This window comes from Marmota monax, unplaced genomic scaffold, assembly GCF_021218885.2.
Source record: "Marmota monax isolate L192 unplaced genomic scaffold, Marmota_monax_Labrador192_F-V1.1 WCK01_AAM20220418_F8-fsc00057, whole genome shotgun sequence".
In the NCBI taxonomy this organism is placed as follows: domain Eukaryota; kingdom Metazoa; phylum Chordata; class Mammalia; order Rodentia; family Sciuridae; genus Marmota; species Marmota monax.
The window spans coordinates 1,874,297-1,888,419 of record NW_026693933.1 but is presented as its reverse complement, the minus strand read 5'-3'; the positions used below and the strand labels follow the sequence as shown (position 1 = coordinate 1,888,419).

Here is a 14,123-nt window from a genome sequence, read left to right as displayed (position 1 = left end):
CAGATAGGGCAGAGAGTGAGAAAATACCTGAGAACTATATAATGGTAAAAAAAATTACAACCAAAATTCATAATAGGCATTTAATAATATATTTGCTATTTACTATATACTTGTAGGGTAACCTTTCTGAGTTTCAGTTTTACACTTTTTTTAAAATAGACTCTTGAATAATACTATGTTGAGGATCCCTATATGTTCTAAAAGCCCATAATTTAAATGAACTCCACATCTAAATCTAATAAAGACAAATAAATAACTTTTTTTCTAACAAAGAAGAATAGCTGCAATTATTCCCAGAGTAACATTTTCAGGAAGTGAATTCAAGCTAGATGTGGTTGAATTACTAAATGGCTGAATTTGCAAATGTGGGCGATAATTAAATCGTTACGCTCAACCCTTATTAAATATTAATGAATTCTCCATGACTTTGAATCAGAAGGGTTTTCTACATGAGGGGTTCTGACCCAGCTGTCTGACTGATGAATCATATCCCCCTCTGAGGTGGTCTTCTCAAGCTCCAAGGTACTCATAGGCCCTACCAGGAAATTTAACTGTGGTTAACAGTGTTATACTTGGCTTTTAATAAAAAATGGAGGGGGGGGACTTTTAATATTGATATCACCATGTTTTTGCCTGCAAGAGCAAAAAAATTTCTCCAAGGAAGAGTTCGACATTAAAAAAAATAATAATAATGCCCTCAGCCAAGGCTCCAGTCATCTGAATGCACTCACCCTTTGTGTGGCTTTCAATCTGGCTGCAGACATGCCAGGACCAAGGATCAGAGCTGCATCTGGGTAGCAGGAGCTGGTCAGCGTAGGCCCTCCACCCGCTTTTGTTGTTTGTTTTTGTAACACATGTTAGGCACCAAAGAGACAAACAAGGATAAAATGGCTCTCTCCTTTTACATCTGGTTGTCTGCCAGAGATACACAGTCCAACCAAAACATCAGATTTCAATGTTCCAACTGCTGAGGAACCCCCACCTTCTTGTTCTCTGTCCACTACCATTCTTCTTTACAAATATTTTTCCACCAATGAGCATAATGTAATACAATTTCTATATAACCCTTTCCCAACTCCCAGTCATTAATATAGTATTTGTGAGATACTTTTTGCCTTATTTCATAGGAATATAGTCTGAAATGAGATATATGTTCACAATATTTTGAACTATTGAAAATTTAAAAATACGGATGGTCTTTGGTATACAAAAGAGATCTTATTCTATGAATTATTTAAAAAGTCTGTTGTTTGAGCTCAGAATACATTTCTCATAGAAATAACTTTAAAATGGTGAATGAGACTCCAGGTAAGAAAAAGGGAGCAGTGGGGAGCAAAGAGAGAACTCAACTATCATCTAGTACATAATATTATTATTTTTTAACCCTGCAGGCAGACAGTCTGTCCAGTAAGTAATAGAAACTGAGAAACCCTTAAAAGCTGGGCAGCAGAGCAAAAGGCAAAGACTGTCTCTTTCATATCTGGGAACAGTGGGACAATAGGGACATGTTGGTGGCACCTGTGCATCTGAAGGTTCTGAAGGATGCCTGCTACTCTATGGCAGCATTGTTACGGCTTCCACTTTAAGAGGGTACAGGAGGCCACAAACTAAGGACACTGTGGCCACCCTAGCTGCTGACATTTACAGAGAAAGTGTAAATTTGGTGTTCTAAAGTAAGAGCTTGCCAAAAAATAATTAAACCCAGGTAGATAAAGAGTTTCGATTTGGAGGTATGGTTTGGAACTTGGAGATCTATTGGATACTTTCAATTGGCTTTGTGCATGTTACACTATATTAAAATAGTATAATTTCTTTTATTTAAATTTTTATCTTAAATATTTCCAAACACTCATAAAAATAGAAAAACAGAATGAATTTATGTCTCTTTTGCTCTTGTTCACAAATCAAGATTTTGCTTTATTTGCATAAATTATCCTTTTCTCTTTTACATTTTTATTGTCAAAATATTTTGAAGAAATTTGGATCTTGTGTTATGTATTCCTCAGTTACACAACTCTTAAAACCAATTGCATTTTCATGCATAAAATCCTGTTTTAACTCCCAATAAAAACTTTTTTTCATTTAATATTCTGATAATAATAAAATTTTCCCACTGCTTAAAATATCTTTTATGTATGATTTGTTCAAGTGGGTATTCAAACAGGGTTCATATATTATGTTTGGTTCTCTTAAACATGAGCATCTCCCTATTTTCCCCCTGCTCTCCTGACTTGTGACCAAATTCACAACAGAGTCTTGTTTGTCAGTGGCTATTTCATCCCCTTAAACACCACCTAATTTATTCCTGTTTTCCTCAAAAGTCACTTAAGTGGAAAATAATTCTAAAGGTGTTTTATTTTTTGAAATACCGTAACAAGAAATTGATTTATCATTACTCAATATTTGTATAACACATCAAGTGTCTTACATAAAGCTTACTGTACATTTTTAATGGCACCTATTTGTTTTCTATTGTCCTCAGGATTTTTGGACTGAGGAACAGGGTATTCCTCCTGAGAAATGTTGAGAGACCTTTAAAGAGTTAGGGACCAGATCTTGTTGTAAGTTACTTGACTTTCAACCAAACTTTGAATTACACCTGTAAGATGGAATTGTGGAAGGTTCATCTACAGGTAAAACTCCATTCAGAATTCCAGTTGAATAAGCATGATTACCCTAGTATAATCAGTAATTACCAGAATAGAAAACTGTAGTTAGATGATTCATTGCAGGGTAGAACCAACCCAATGATGTTCTGCTAACATAAATAAAGCCTTAGATGAAAAGTGAAAAACAAAGTAGCATGAAACTTGAAGGAAGTGTTCCTTGCCAATAGTGATGCATAAATATAGTAACCTTTGTAATCCCAGAAACATATCATTATCTACTTACTGTCATTTCCATGGTAAAGGTGAGAAAACTAAGGGATAAAATCTAAGCTATTTCTCCAAGATCACAGAGTTATAAGTGGTGGATTTGGGAACTGAACTGAGGCAGTCTTGCTCTTCACCATGTTACCATACTGCCTCTGGGAATGGAGTTGTGCAAACATTAGTCTCCTTATTGAACTCCAGGTGACAAGGAGACTTCTTCCTATTCTCTAATGTCAACCTCAAAATTTGGTATAATTCATCAACTGTGTGGGTTTTAAATGTATTTGTATATTATAAACTCACTTAATAATAGCTATGTGTGGAAATATTTCTTTTGTTTAAACAGATCATCAATAACCTTGGTCCTTTGGAACTGATTCTTAATACTCCTAGCCATCATAGGGTTCATCATGGTAAGGAAGTTCTATTTCTTCTTTATTTCTTTAAAAATTCTATAATTGTTATTTTGTCTTGCTTCAATTCATGTAAATATCCCATATAGTCAGCACACATTGTCTACATAGCTATATTTCTTCTGTTATACCTAGATCAGTCTCAGGTTTGAATCATGGTCTGTGGTGGGGCAGCACTTTCTCCATCAGGCTCTTGAATTCCTCCCTTTATTATATCTCAGTCTCCTTGTAGAGGGAAAATGTGTTAATCAGCTGAGGAGATAACATTGTATCTATTGAAGCAGTGTCTTGAAGGCTCAGTTCTGAAGGTCTTTTCTGTCTATAACCAGAGAGTACTTAGTCTTGAAAACTGTTGGGAGTTGTACAGAGTCTAATAAGCCACACTCCTCTCTCCTGCTGAACTCCTATAAACAAACTAAATATAAGCTTCATTTACCAGAGGAGCAAATCCCACGTGGCTAGTGCCTAATGTTTAGAAACAACAACTTAAATGATAATAGAAATGTTTACATTTGTGCACCAGGAGAACTATAAAGAATGTGCATATCAACATTATTTGTGATGCAAAAAAAAATAATTCAAATGTTTATCAGCAGTACAAAAGGTAAATAAATTATAGAAAATTCATTTTTATCAATAAAAATGCTCAAATAATTGCTATATTCAATTGTATGATTAAATCTTACAAACATAATGTTGAGAGAAGAAAGCTAATAATAAAGGAATAAATACTAAGCTTTGTTTTTAATATATCCAGGTTTCATATGAGCACTGCAGTCCTGCCTTCTCAAGGGAGGTACATCCTTCCTCTAGAACAGGGGACAGAGCAGCACAAGCTCCCACAGGCAGAGGAGAGAATGGGTCACACTCTTCTAAATCCAACTGTCACTCTCCCATTCCCAAGGAAGAGTTAGAGGGGGAGAGGTCAAGAGCATTATATTCTTGCAGTTTCCTATGTATAGAAGGAAAAATAAGCAATGGAAAAAAAAACAAGTCTAGATTTAAAAACAAATAGCTGCTGGTTCCCTTTGTTTGACTTCACTTTCTTACTTCTACTGCTCTCTATCAGGGTTTCTCAACCTCACCATTGTGGACCAATACTTAGTTGGAGGGCTATTCTGGGCACTGGTTTCTGTGCATTAGGTGTCATTGCTGCTCCTTCTGAGCTGTATCTTTCAAGAATGTGTCCATATATTGTCAAATGTCCTTTGAGGGGCAAAACACTCCCTCATCCAAAAGAGAGCCATTGTTTAGACCATGTGATGGGTTGAGCATCTTTACTGCCAATCTCATTCTATTTTTGCTGTGAGGAAGATTTTTGCTTTATCTATGCTTCAAATGTATATTTTCATGTAAGAAAAGCTTGTCAGGGAATGAGAACACGTGAAGATAGTTAAGTTTATTGGAGTAGTGGCTTGGTGGATTTCTACTCTTTTTTAGATTTGTATTCATAATGATATGATCATGTCAATTAAAAATATATTAAACAAATTGTAATTTGAGTACTTTGGATAAGGAAAAGCATCATATGTTAAATTAAAAAGGCCAAAAGCAATTTAAATTTTACTTTTGTCTTTTATTAATTAAATTATTAAAGTTATTTAAAATTAAACAAGATTTATTCTAATTGTCTTCTTAAACAGATGTAGAGAAAAGGACAAATGATGTGACACATCAAAAATTAAAAATAAAAAACATACATATATTATTTCCTTATTTCCCAGTTTTCTCTGTACCCATTTACTTTTTAAATTATTTATTAGTAGTCTTGAAAAAATAACCATGTAGATTTATCTTACATTTTTTTAAACTGAAATTTGTGGAAAGTGCATATAATTTAAAAAAAAAAAAAACTTGTTCTTTTTAGTAAAATTAACTGAAAATAAATAAAATGAAACTCCATTGCTCGAAAAATCTGTTGTTGTCGTCAAGCCCAAGATACTCTCAGAAACATTATTCTGTTACTTAAATCTTAGTTTAATAGTACAAAATGTCTGCATCACTAAAATCTTGTTCTAAAAACAAGAAAACAATATTTCAAAATGCCAAAGCTCCTTTTTATTGAAAAATTATTGTTTATTATTTTCTTTCATAGGCAAAAATCGTTACTGCATAGACAAAAACTATGGTGGCACTCTTATCATTTGGGATAGAATTTTTGGTAAGTGAAACATACAAAAATCAAACAATTAAATTTACTTCTTTATTCACAGAATGTCAAAGATAATATCCTTGTAATGTTTGTCTTCCAGGGACTTTTGAAGCAGAGAAAGAAAGAGTTATATATGGTCTTACACATCCAATTAATACCTTTGACCCACTCAGGGTGCAGGTAATAAGATTGGTCATACTCATTCTGAATTTGTATTATTTCATAAATATATAGTTAAGAGAAAAATCAGTTATTGAAAGATGGAAGTATATTACACTGCTGCAAAAATGCTTAACTGTAAAAGAATTTGGGAGTGGGACTTTGTTACTCAAGCAAAAAGTTGAATAAAATTGGGCAAATACATTTAAAAACAACTCATTATAAGAATTTTTGAATATGTCTATTTTCTATTATAAAAATTATTTCTCCTTAGGAAACATGCTCTTTCTCAGAATAGACTTGAAATATATTCATGTATTCAGAAGTAGTAGTAACGTGTAGAATTAAAGCTGATCTTGCAGTAAGAACAATTTTTGCTTCCAGGATGCATGTCTCTAGTTAGAAATTCAACATGAGGCCTTTGCCCTGCTCTTCTTAGACCTAAGTGTCAAGAACTATTACAGAATGGTTAGGTCTGACATTACCTCACCTGATAAGACTTGTTGGACTGGTCCAGTTTTCTGTTAGACATATGGTATTGGTTGTTCACCAGCTTCAATGGTTGGCACTAGAGAAATCAAGAATGTCTGTGAGGCTCTGATATGTCAGCATCAGACCATCACAGAGACTCCTGGGGTTAGGGACTCACAAATAAGAAAAAGATAAGAATGCTCAAAGAACTGAATAGGTTAGTTAACAACAGTTCTATACAAGGTACTGGTTACAGCATTCAGTAACTGACAAAACTATAGGTTCATGTTGGGTCTGTTTTTCAAACCTACTTCAAATTTTCACAGAAAGTTGAAATAACAAAAAGTCAACATTGCTGAATTTCTACTATGTGCAGCATGCAGCAAATAGCACGGCACAAATATTTAATGTCAGCATCACTAAAATATTATGAGACAGAAGCTCTTTTTATTCCCATTTTCTGGTGGAAGAAACTGAGTTCTTCAGGATTTAATTAGTTCAACCAAGTTCACACAGCTTGTCAATTGAGAACTTAACCAAGGTGGTTGTAGACCAATGCCAAGACTCGATTTAACATTTACCCTATACTGCCTCTTTACATAAAAGATTGTCTCAAGTTGCCTTCACATTTAAGTGAAAGGCATTTTTATCACACATACACCAAAAAAGAAAAGCTAATTATCTCTTTTCTAAACTACATTGAACTTCTTTCTGTCTCTCTTGGTTAGACTTTACTAAGAACATGATATGACTCTCAGGAGAACAACAAATATTTTAAGAAACTTTTTAATGATAAGATTTATATGATTTAAAGCAAGTTAAAAATAATACATTGAAAGCTACTGTTCCTTCACTTCACAAAGGGTTTGTTTCCTTACTGTGGAGATTAAAAATAAAACAAAAAAAAAGTAGACAATTGATCTCTGTACTCTATGAAAGAGCTATCCAAATCTAGCATGCATGTGAATCACAGCAGAATCTTACTAAAATGTAGACCCCATCCAGCAGGACTAAGTTCTACAATTCTGTTTCTACCAAGTTCCTAGATTGTGCCAATGCTGATGTTTGATAAATGAATCTGTAAGTAGCAAGCCTTGGAAATGTACACTCTTGCTGAGGAAAAGTATTCATATTTGAGACAGAATAAGAGAGTTGCTATTGTATACAGTGAGAGCTACACTAAGAGCTGGATGGTTAGGTCTTGATGAGGCACAATAGTGAGACAGACAATGTTAAGGTCTGTAAACAAGTCTGGATGGCACCTGGCATTTTGCCAGAGGGAGTGGTTAATGTTAAGGTCTGTAAACAAGTTTGGATGGCACCTGGCATTTTGCCAGAGGGAGTGGTTTGTGAAGTAATGCCAGCGAGCCATTAAGTGTGGAGATTTCTTATTGGTTGACTGCTGTATCTAGTTTATGCTAATTAAGATAAGCTGTGTGGAATGTATAAATATCACTCCGGTCCTACAATAAAGGGCTCCCACTCCTGCTTTATCAATCTACACAAGTTGCTAGTCACCCCCCTGGTTATTTTGCCCAGCCAGCCAGGCTGCAGCAAGACACAGGCATCTATAAGCCACTGGTGAATCTGTGAGAGGAACATTTACCAGATCTCTGCCCTTATATAAACCCTTTCTTTAGTTAGAAATCACCAAGGTTTAGTATCCCACATGCTCTCATATATTGTCAGAAAGGTCAAGTCTACAAGTTAGAATAATTAAGAGTTCTTAAATGTATAAAAATGTAGTTAGTTTTAGTTTTATTCAGTTATTCACAGCTAAATTTTTCACTTATCATCAAGGGGCATCAAAAACAACTTGGAATGGACTTGTGTTAGATAGAGGGTGATGATGATGATGATGATGATGATGATGATGATGATGTACAAATCATTTATTTTGGTCTTCTTTGGCATCCAAAAGTTTCAAGGCATTGGGTTGTGCCAAATAAATGAGAAAATACTCTATTTTAAAACATCTCCATGTATTTTTCATGGTTTCCATCCAGAATGATACAACAAAATTGTGTTCAGTTTTCAAAAATCACAAAAAATGTAATTATTTTAATGTATGTTTTAACTCCTAAACACATTACTTTTTCTGTATTATCATGAATACAAAGTCCCAGGTTAAGTTTCCATCTAATGTTTGCTTTGTCCTCAAAATTTAATCTATTAAATCCCATGTAGTTCCTTAATTGCTTCTTATTCCTTATTGTAATATTTCAAGCAATTTTGAAATACAGTTTTATAAACACACACTTTAAATTCTTTCAGAGAAAGTGCAAGTATCAGTAAGACCACAAATTCTGAAAGCCAAAACTTGTTTTTCCATTTGTACATTTCTATAGTTACTGTGGAACTTATCTCTATAGTCTGTAGCTGATGTCCATACTGTAGGACAATTTTTATTCCAATGGCACATTATGAACATTTTATTTCTATGGCAAATATGGGATATATAGCAAAATTCCTAAGAGCTAACACTTATTGAGCACCCTTGTGTAGGCATATATTTAACTTCTATACATGTCAAATGTAAGTTATTTAAAGAATGTGGATTCTTGCTATGAGACTCAAAGAGAACTTTTTTTTTCTTAGTAAAAACTTATTTTCTAGTTACAGAATATGAGCTATTTAATACTCAGAAGTCTATCATCTGAAATGGCTTTGAAATTTCAGAGATTTTATTTTAAATATTTGAACATTTATGCAATCTTTTCATGTTTTCAAGTTTAATCCAAATATCCACTTAGCTAGACTTCACAAAAGGTGTCATTAGACAAAGATGTTGAGTATACAGGCTGCTAGTTAATCCCTCTTGAGGCATAACTTCATAACTTGCCTTTTTTACTTTGCTCATTTTCTAACCATTTGTCCTATTTTTTATTTCAAAATTGAAATTGAGTTAAACTTCAGAAATATTGACAAGAACACAAGTAACACAGAATTCATAGGACAAATTACAATAAGGAATGTAATTGCATATTAAACTGTGTTAATCAAATCACGCATGAAATCTGTACTGAAGAAAAATATATAAATTATATTGAACAATAGCATAGTACATATTCATATTTAATCCTTTTCATTATGTTTTCCTTATTTTAAATAGGTATATTTTATTTTTTTCTAGTTCCACCATTTATTTTACATTTGGACTACATTTTGGGCTACACCTGGATTCTTCCATAAGTTTTCTGTGATATTTAAAGGACCTGGTTGGGGTCCAGGTAAACCAAGACTTGGGCTGAGTGAAGAGATCCCAGAGGTAAATAAAGTTCATAGACTTGGAGATGGTGGAGATTCCTGTCATCTTGTTCAGTTTAGAGCGAGTCTGCATGTATGCTATGGTCATGCAAACTCTTAAAATATGTTCCCTTAGTCAGATGCAGCATGGTGGAGCATAACTTAAAAAGTGGACACCTGCAAAGGGATGATAGAGGGATTTCTTCAACCAGTTGGATATAAGCTCTTTCTGAAGAGTACAGTTTGGTGAGCAGAGCAACAGAAGCTAGTTATCAGATCCAATCAAGCCTGAAGCCAATGACCTATGTGCAGAGCAAAACTTCACAAATTCATGCAGCTCACATGGAGAGTCCTGGATCACTACAGATGGAGGGAGCCTTAGGAATCATTTGGTCTACCCTTGGTTTTGCTCATGAAAATTCAAGGACCCCTAAATAGGTCTAAAGGCACATCAAGACAATGTCATTGTTGGGTTAGACCATGACTATATTCCTTTGATAGTAAAATAGAAGCATTAAATACAGCAATAACATTTAAAACCAAGAATGAAGTTGTAAAGATTTAAACATCCTGAAAACCAAAAGAAAATTTCAATTTTTATCTGAAATCCCCCTTTAGAAAAGAAAAAGAATTTCTTTTCAACCATTTAGGATACATATTATATTTTTTCATTGAATAAATATTATAAATAGAAATACAGGAAAAATAGGGAAAGCAAACTATTGTTGATCTCAGAGATGATACTAAGTATGAAAGTTAACCTATGATATTTCAAGGAAATAAACTCATGTTTCATTTGAAGAGCATTATTTCACAAATATTCCATATAGTTTTGTTTATAGTCACAATTATTTATAAAGCAGGAATCTTGAGATAAGTGAAAAAAATCTAGTAAGGAAAGATCTAAAAACCTAGTAAGAAAAGATCCATTTATAATTTTTCTTTCTAGTATATAATTCAAAGTTAATATTTTAAGGTTATGTAGGTGCTGAAGTCTGCATTATAATAATAGAAGTGTGGCATTTCTGGGAAAATCAGTAGTAGAGAAAGTGTCTTCCAATAAAATTATGTTTCTCTTTGAGGCATGATTCCCTACACTAATGAGAATCAACTTCCTTTTTTTTCCTTTTATGTTTTTCTTTGATTAAATATATTCATGGGCATATATTCCCATTTGCAGAAAATCCGACCTATTCTTTTGTGCAATCTTTGACATTAGTATAGATTGTTGAATCAATTCTTACTTTAATCTTTAAGGCAGACTAAATTTCAAACCATGAGACCTCTTAGTTTAGCAACTTACAGACACTTTGCTATCCAGACAGATGAATATTCGAGTCTTTTTGGAAAAATTTTAAAAGGGGCAAATACTTCCACTTCTTTCTGCATATCTCTTTTTTAAAATATATTGGTTATTTTTACTTATATATGACAGCAGAGTCAATTTTGATATAATTATGTAAGCATGGAATTATATCTTATTTTAGTTAGAACTTTCCACACATCTCTTAAGTTAGTGTGAATTTCAGTAAGAGGAATAAGTCCTGGAACAAAATAAAATATTTTTTCTTTTCTATCTAGGTTACAGGAAAAGAAGTTCTCTTCTCATCATCTGCCTCTCAGTTATTAAAGATATACACAGTTGTACAGTTTGCTGTGATGCTAGCATTTTATGAAGAGACCTTTTCAAATACTGCCGTGAGTAATATCCATTTAAAATTGGGTGTGAATAAGTTTTCTGTCATTCTGTTAGAAAATGAAAATAAGTTATCCATTATGACTTAGCTCTATTCTTTTCTAACTGTCTGCTATAATTTTGGAAACATCTCACATTTAAACAGGTAAATTAATCCTTCTGAATAGTAAATATGAATGACTTAAATGTATCCAAACTATTGCATAACATATTAGTCGAATCTTATACTATCAATCTGATAAATAAGAAAATTTTGCCACATGTAAATTTCACAATTGCATTAAATATACTTTCAAAGTTATACTTCTCAGCCAAATAATACCATAAACGGCTTCTAACCTAAATTCCAATAGAGTTCAATTCTGTGAACCCTTTTGAGCTCCACCTTCACTGTTCACAGTACTATTGGCATTCTAGTCTTCTGAACTCCCACCAGAATTGGCCATTAAGCTCCACTTAAAACAATCTAAAGCATTTCTATTATTCTAAGGCTTCTGAACCACAAGGTCAGTTTGTCATGCAACAACCCCACTTCTCAGTACCAATTTTTATTTTAGTCAGCTGTTTTGCTGCTGTGACTAAAAGATCTGACCAGAACAATTTTAGCGGAGAAAAAGTTTATTTGGGGCTCATGGTTTCAGAGGTCTCAGTTCATAAACATGAATTCATTGTCTGTAAGTTGGATTCATTCTTCGGGGCTTAATGTGAGGCTGACCATCATGGCAGAAGAGTGTAGTGTAAAGAAGCTCACATGATGATCAGAAAGCAGAGAGAGAGAGAGACTCCAGTCATCAGATACAAACTGTATACAACAATTTTTTTTCCTCTGAATCTTCTTGGATTGTTTCAAATGTAAGCTTTGGGGAGACACCCCAAATCCAAGCCATAACAGTTGCTATATAGGTATTTCTGGGTTTTTGTTTGTTTGGGGGCCTGTGTGTCTGTTTATGTGTGTGTGTTTTTAAATTTTTGTTTATATTTTTGCATTCAACTTTAGTAACCAAATATTTCTCCATTTAGTGACCTCAGTTTTGGACAATAGATATTTTTGCATGTATTCTCTTTCTATATGTAATTAAGGAAATATAAAGAAAAAGTTACAGGGAAACATCTAATAGATTTTTCCTGATTGTAGCAGAAAACAATGATTTGGATTCTAATTTCCATTTTCTTAAGTGCCATTACAAACTAGAATGCAATGTGACAAGAAATATCATGAAAATATTATTACTGAATATATACATGCTTGTTATTTCCTCTTATATGTGTTTTAACTAATGATAAAACCAATTACACATTGTGCCTTGCTGGTTTGTCTTTAGCTCCCCAAAAAGACAAAATTTGCATGCAAGAATTCCTTTCAGGGGCAAAGCTGTCATAATGGCAGCATGAACCACCTCATTTTTAGGAGTAACATGCAGATATCAAACTACTAAAATGATTAAAGTTTATATAGCTGTTCCTGGGTATCTACAAAGTAGTGATTCCAGAATCATCCCCTCACTCTGTGGACACCAATATCTGTGGATGCTCAATTCACTTATATAGAATGGCTTGGTACACCCACATGGGAGCTCAGGCCAGGGCCAGGGCCCAGAAGTGCCCCTGCCAACCTGTGTGGGAGTCCAGTCTCAGGGTAGACAAAGGTCCACCGCCCCTCACTCCAGGCCTAACCCACTTCCATCTTGGGACACTGTAGCCATTGCCATGGCATTCTCCACTCAGTAACCTCCACATGGGAGGACAGACAGGGCCTAGAAGCAGCTGCATCTCAGAACAGGCATCCCAAAGCCAGTTTAAGGCTCACCCTTTCATTTCAATCTCTGATAGTGGTTGCATTCATTTTTAGACACTTCCACTGATATCTCCAGTTACTTTTGCTATTGCTGCCACCACCTATACTTGAAGTAGCATCCATCCTGGGACACCAGCAGGGTCTGGAAGCCCAACCCTTAAGGTGAGGTACAGATAATTTTGCATGGATACTAGAATATTATAGGGAAGACAATATAATACCTCAGATCTGCACTGCAAGAAAGAAGGACACATAGACAACATGAAAAAATAAGAGAGGAAAGTGCCCCAAACAAACCAGGATACTACAATAACAGAACCCATTGACAGTACAGTTGATGAAATGTCAGAGAAGGAGTTCAGAATGTACATAATTAAAATGATGTGTGAATTAAAGAATGACGTAAATGAGCAGATACAGGCAAAAATTGATCACTCCAAAAAAGAGACAAGAGAACAAATATAGGCAACAATTGATCACACCAACAAACAGATAAGGGAGCAAATAGGTAGCAAAAGATTACTTCAAGAAAGAAAAATTCTTAAAAAAAATGTCAGAAATCCTTCAAATGAAGAAAACAATAAACCAAATTTAAAAACTCAATAGAAAGCATCACTAGATCACTTTGAAGATAGAATGCCAGATAATGAAGACAGAGTATACAATCTGGAAAATAAAGTTGACCACACAGTGAAGATGATAAGAAACCATGAACAGAACATCCAAGAATTATAGGACAGCATCAAAAGACCAAATATAAGAGTTATTGGGATAGAGGAAGGCACAGAGATTCAAACCAATGGAATGCACAATCTCTTCAATGAGATAATAACATAAAATTTCCCAAACATGAAGAATAAATTGGAAAATCAAATATAAGAGACTTAAAGAACACCAAATGTACAAAATCACAACATATCTACACCAAGGCACATTATAATGAAAATGCCTAGCATATAGAATAAGGATAGAATCTTAAAGGTCACAAGAGAAAGAAATCAGATCACATATAGGGGGAGACCAATTCATATCTCAGGAGATTGTTCAACCCAGACCCTCAAAGCCAGGAGATCCTGGAACAACATATACCAATCTCTGAAAGAAAATAGCTGCCAGCCAAGAATTTTATATCCAGCAAAATTAAGCTTCAGATTTGAGGATGAAATAAAAACCTTCATGATATACAAAAGTTAAAAGACTTTACAGTGAGAAAGCCTGCACTAGAGAGCATTTTCAGGAAAATATTTCAGGAGGAGTAAATGAAAAACAATAATGAAAATCAACAAAGGGAGGAACTGGCTAATCAAAGGAGAAACCA

At 34.1% G+C, this 14,123-nt stretch overlaps 1 protein-coding gene across 5 annotated transcripts in view; it reads left to right on the top strand.

Moving 5' to 3' along the window:
• Positions 1 to 14,123, top strand: part of Agmo (alkylglycerol monooxygenase) — a 337,598-nt gene that overhangs the window by 166,470 nt on the left and 157,005 nt on the right. For 4 of the 5 annotated variants that reach the window (XM_046463530.2, XM_046463531.2, XM_046463532.2 and 1 more), the window contains 5 exons: positions 3,220 to 3,286; positions 5,382 to 5,447; positions 5,539 to 5,618; positions 9,202 to 9,336; positions 10,896 to 11,012. In XM_046463530.2, the coding sequence (XP_046319486.1) occupies positions 3,220 to 3,286; positions 5,382 to 5,447; positions 5,539 to 5,618; positions 9,202 to 9,336; positions 10,896 to 11,012 (465 nt within the window). The remainder of the gene's footprint in view (positions 1 to 3,219; positions 3,287 to 5,381; positions 5,448 to 5,538; positions 5,619 to 9,201; positions 9,337 to 10,895; positions 11,013 to 14,123) is intronic. The other variant, XM_046463535.2, reaches the window with a different exon arrangement.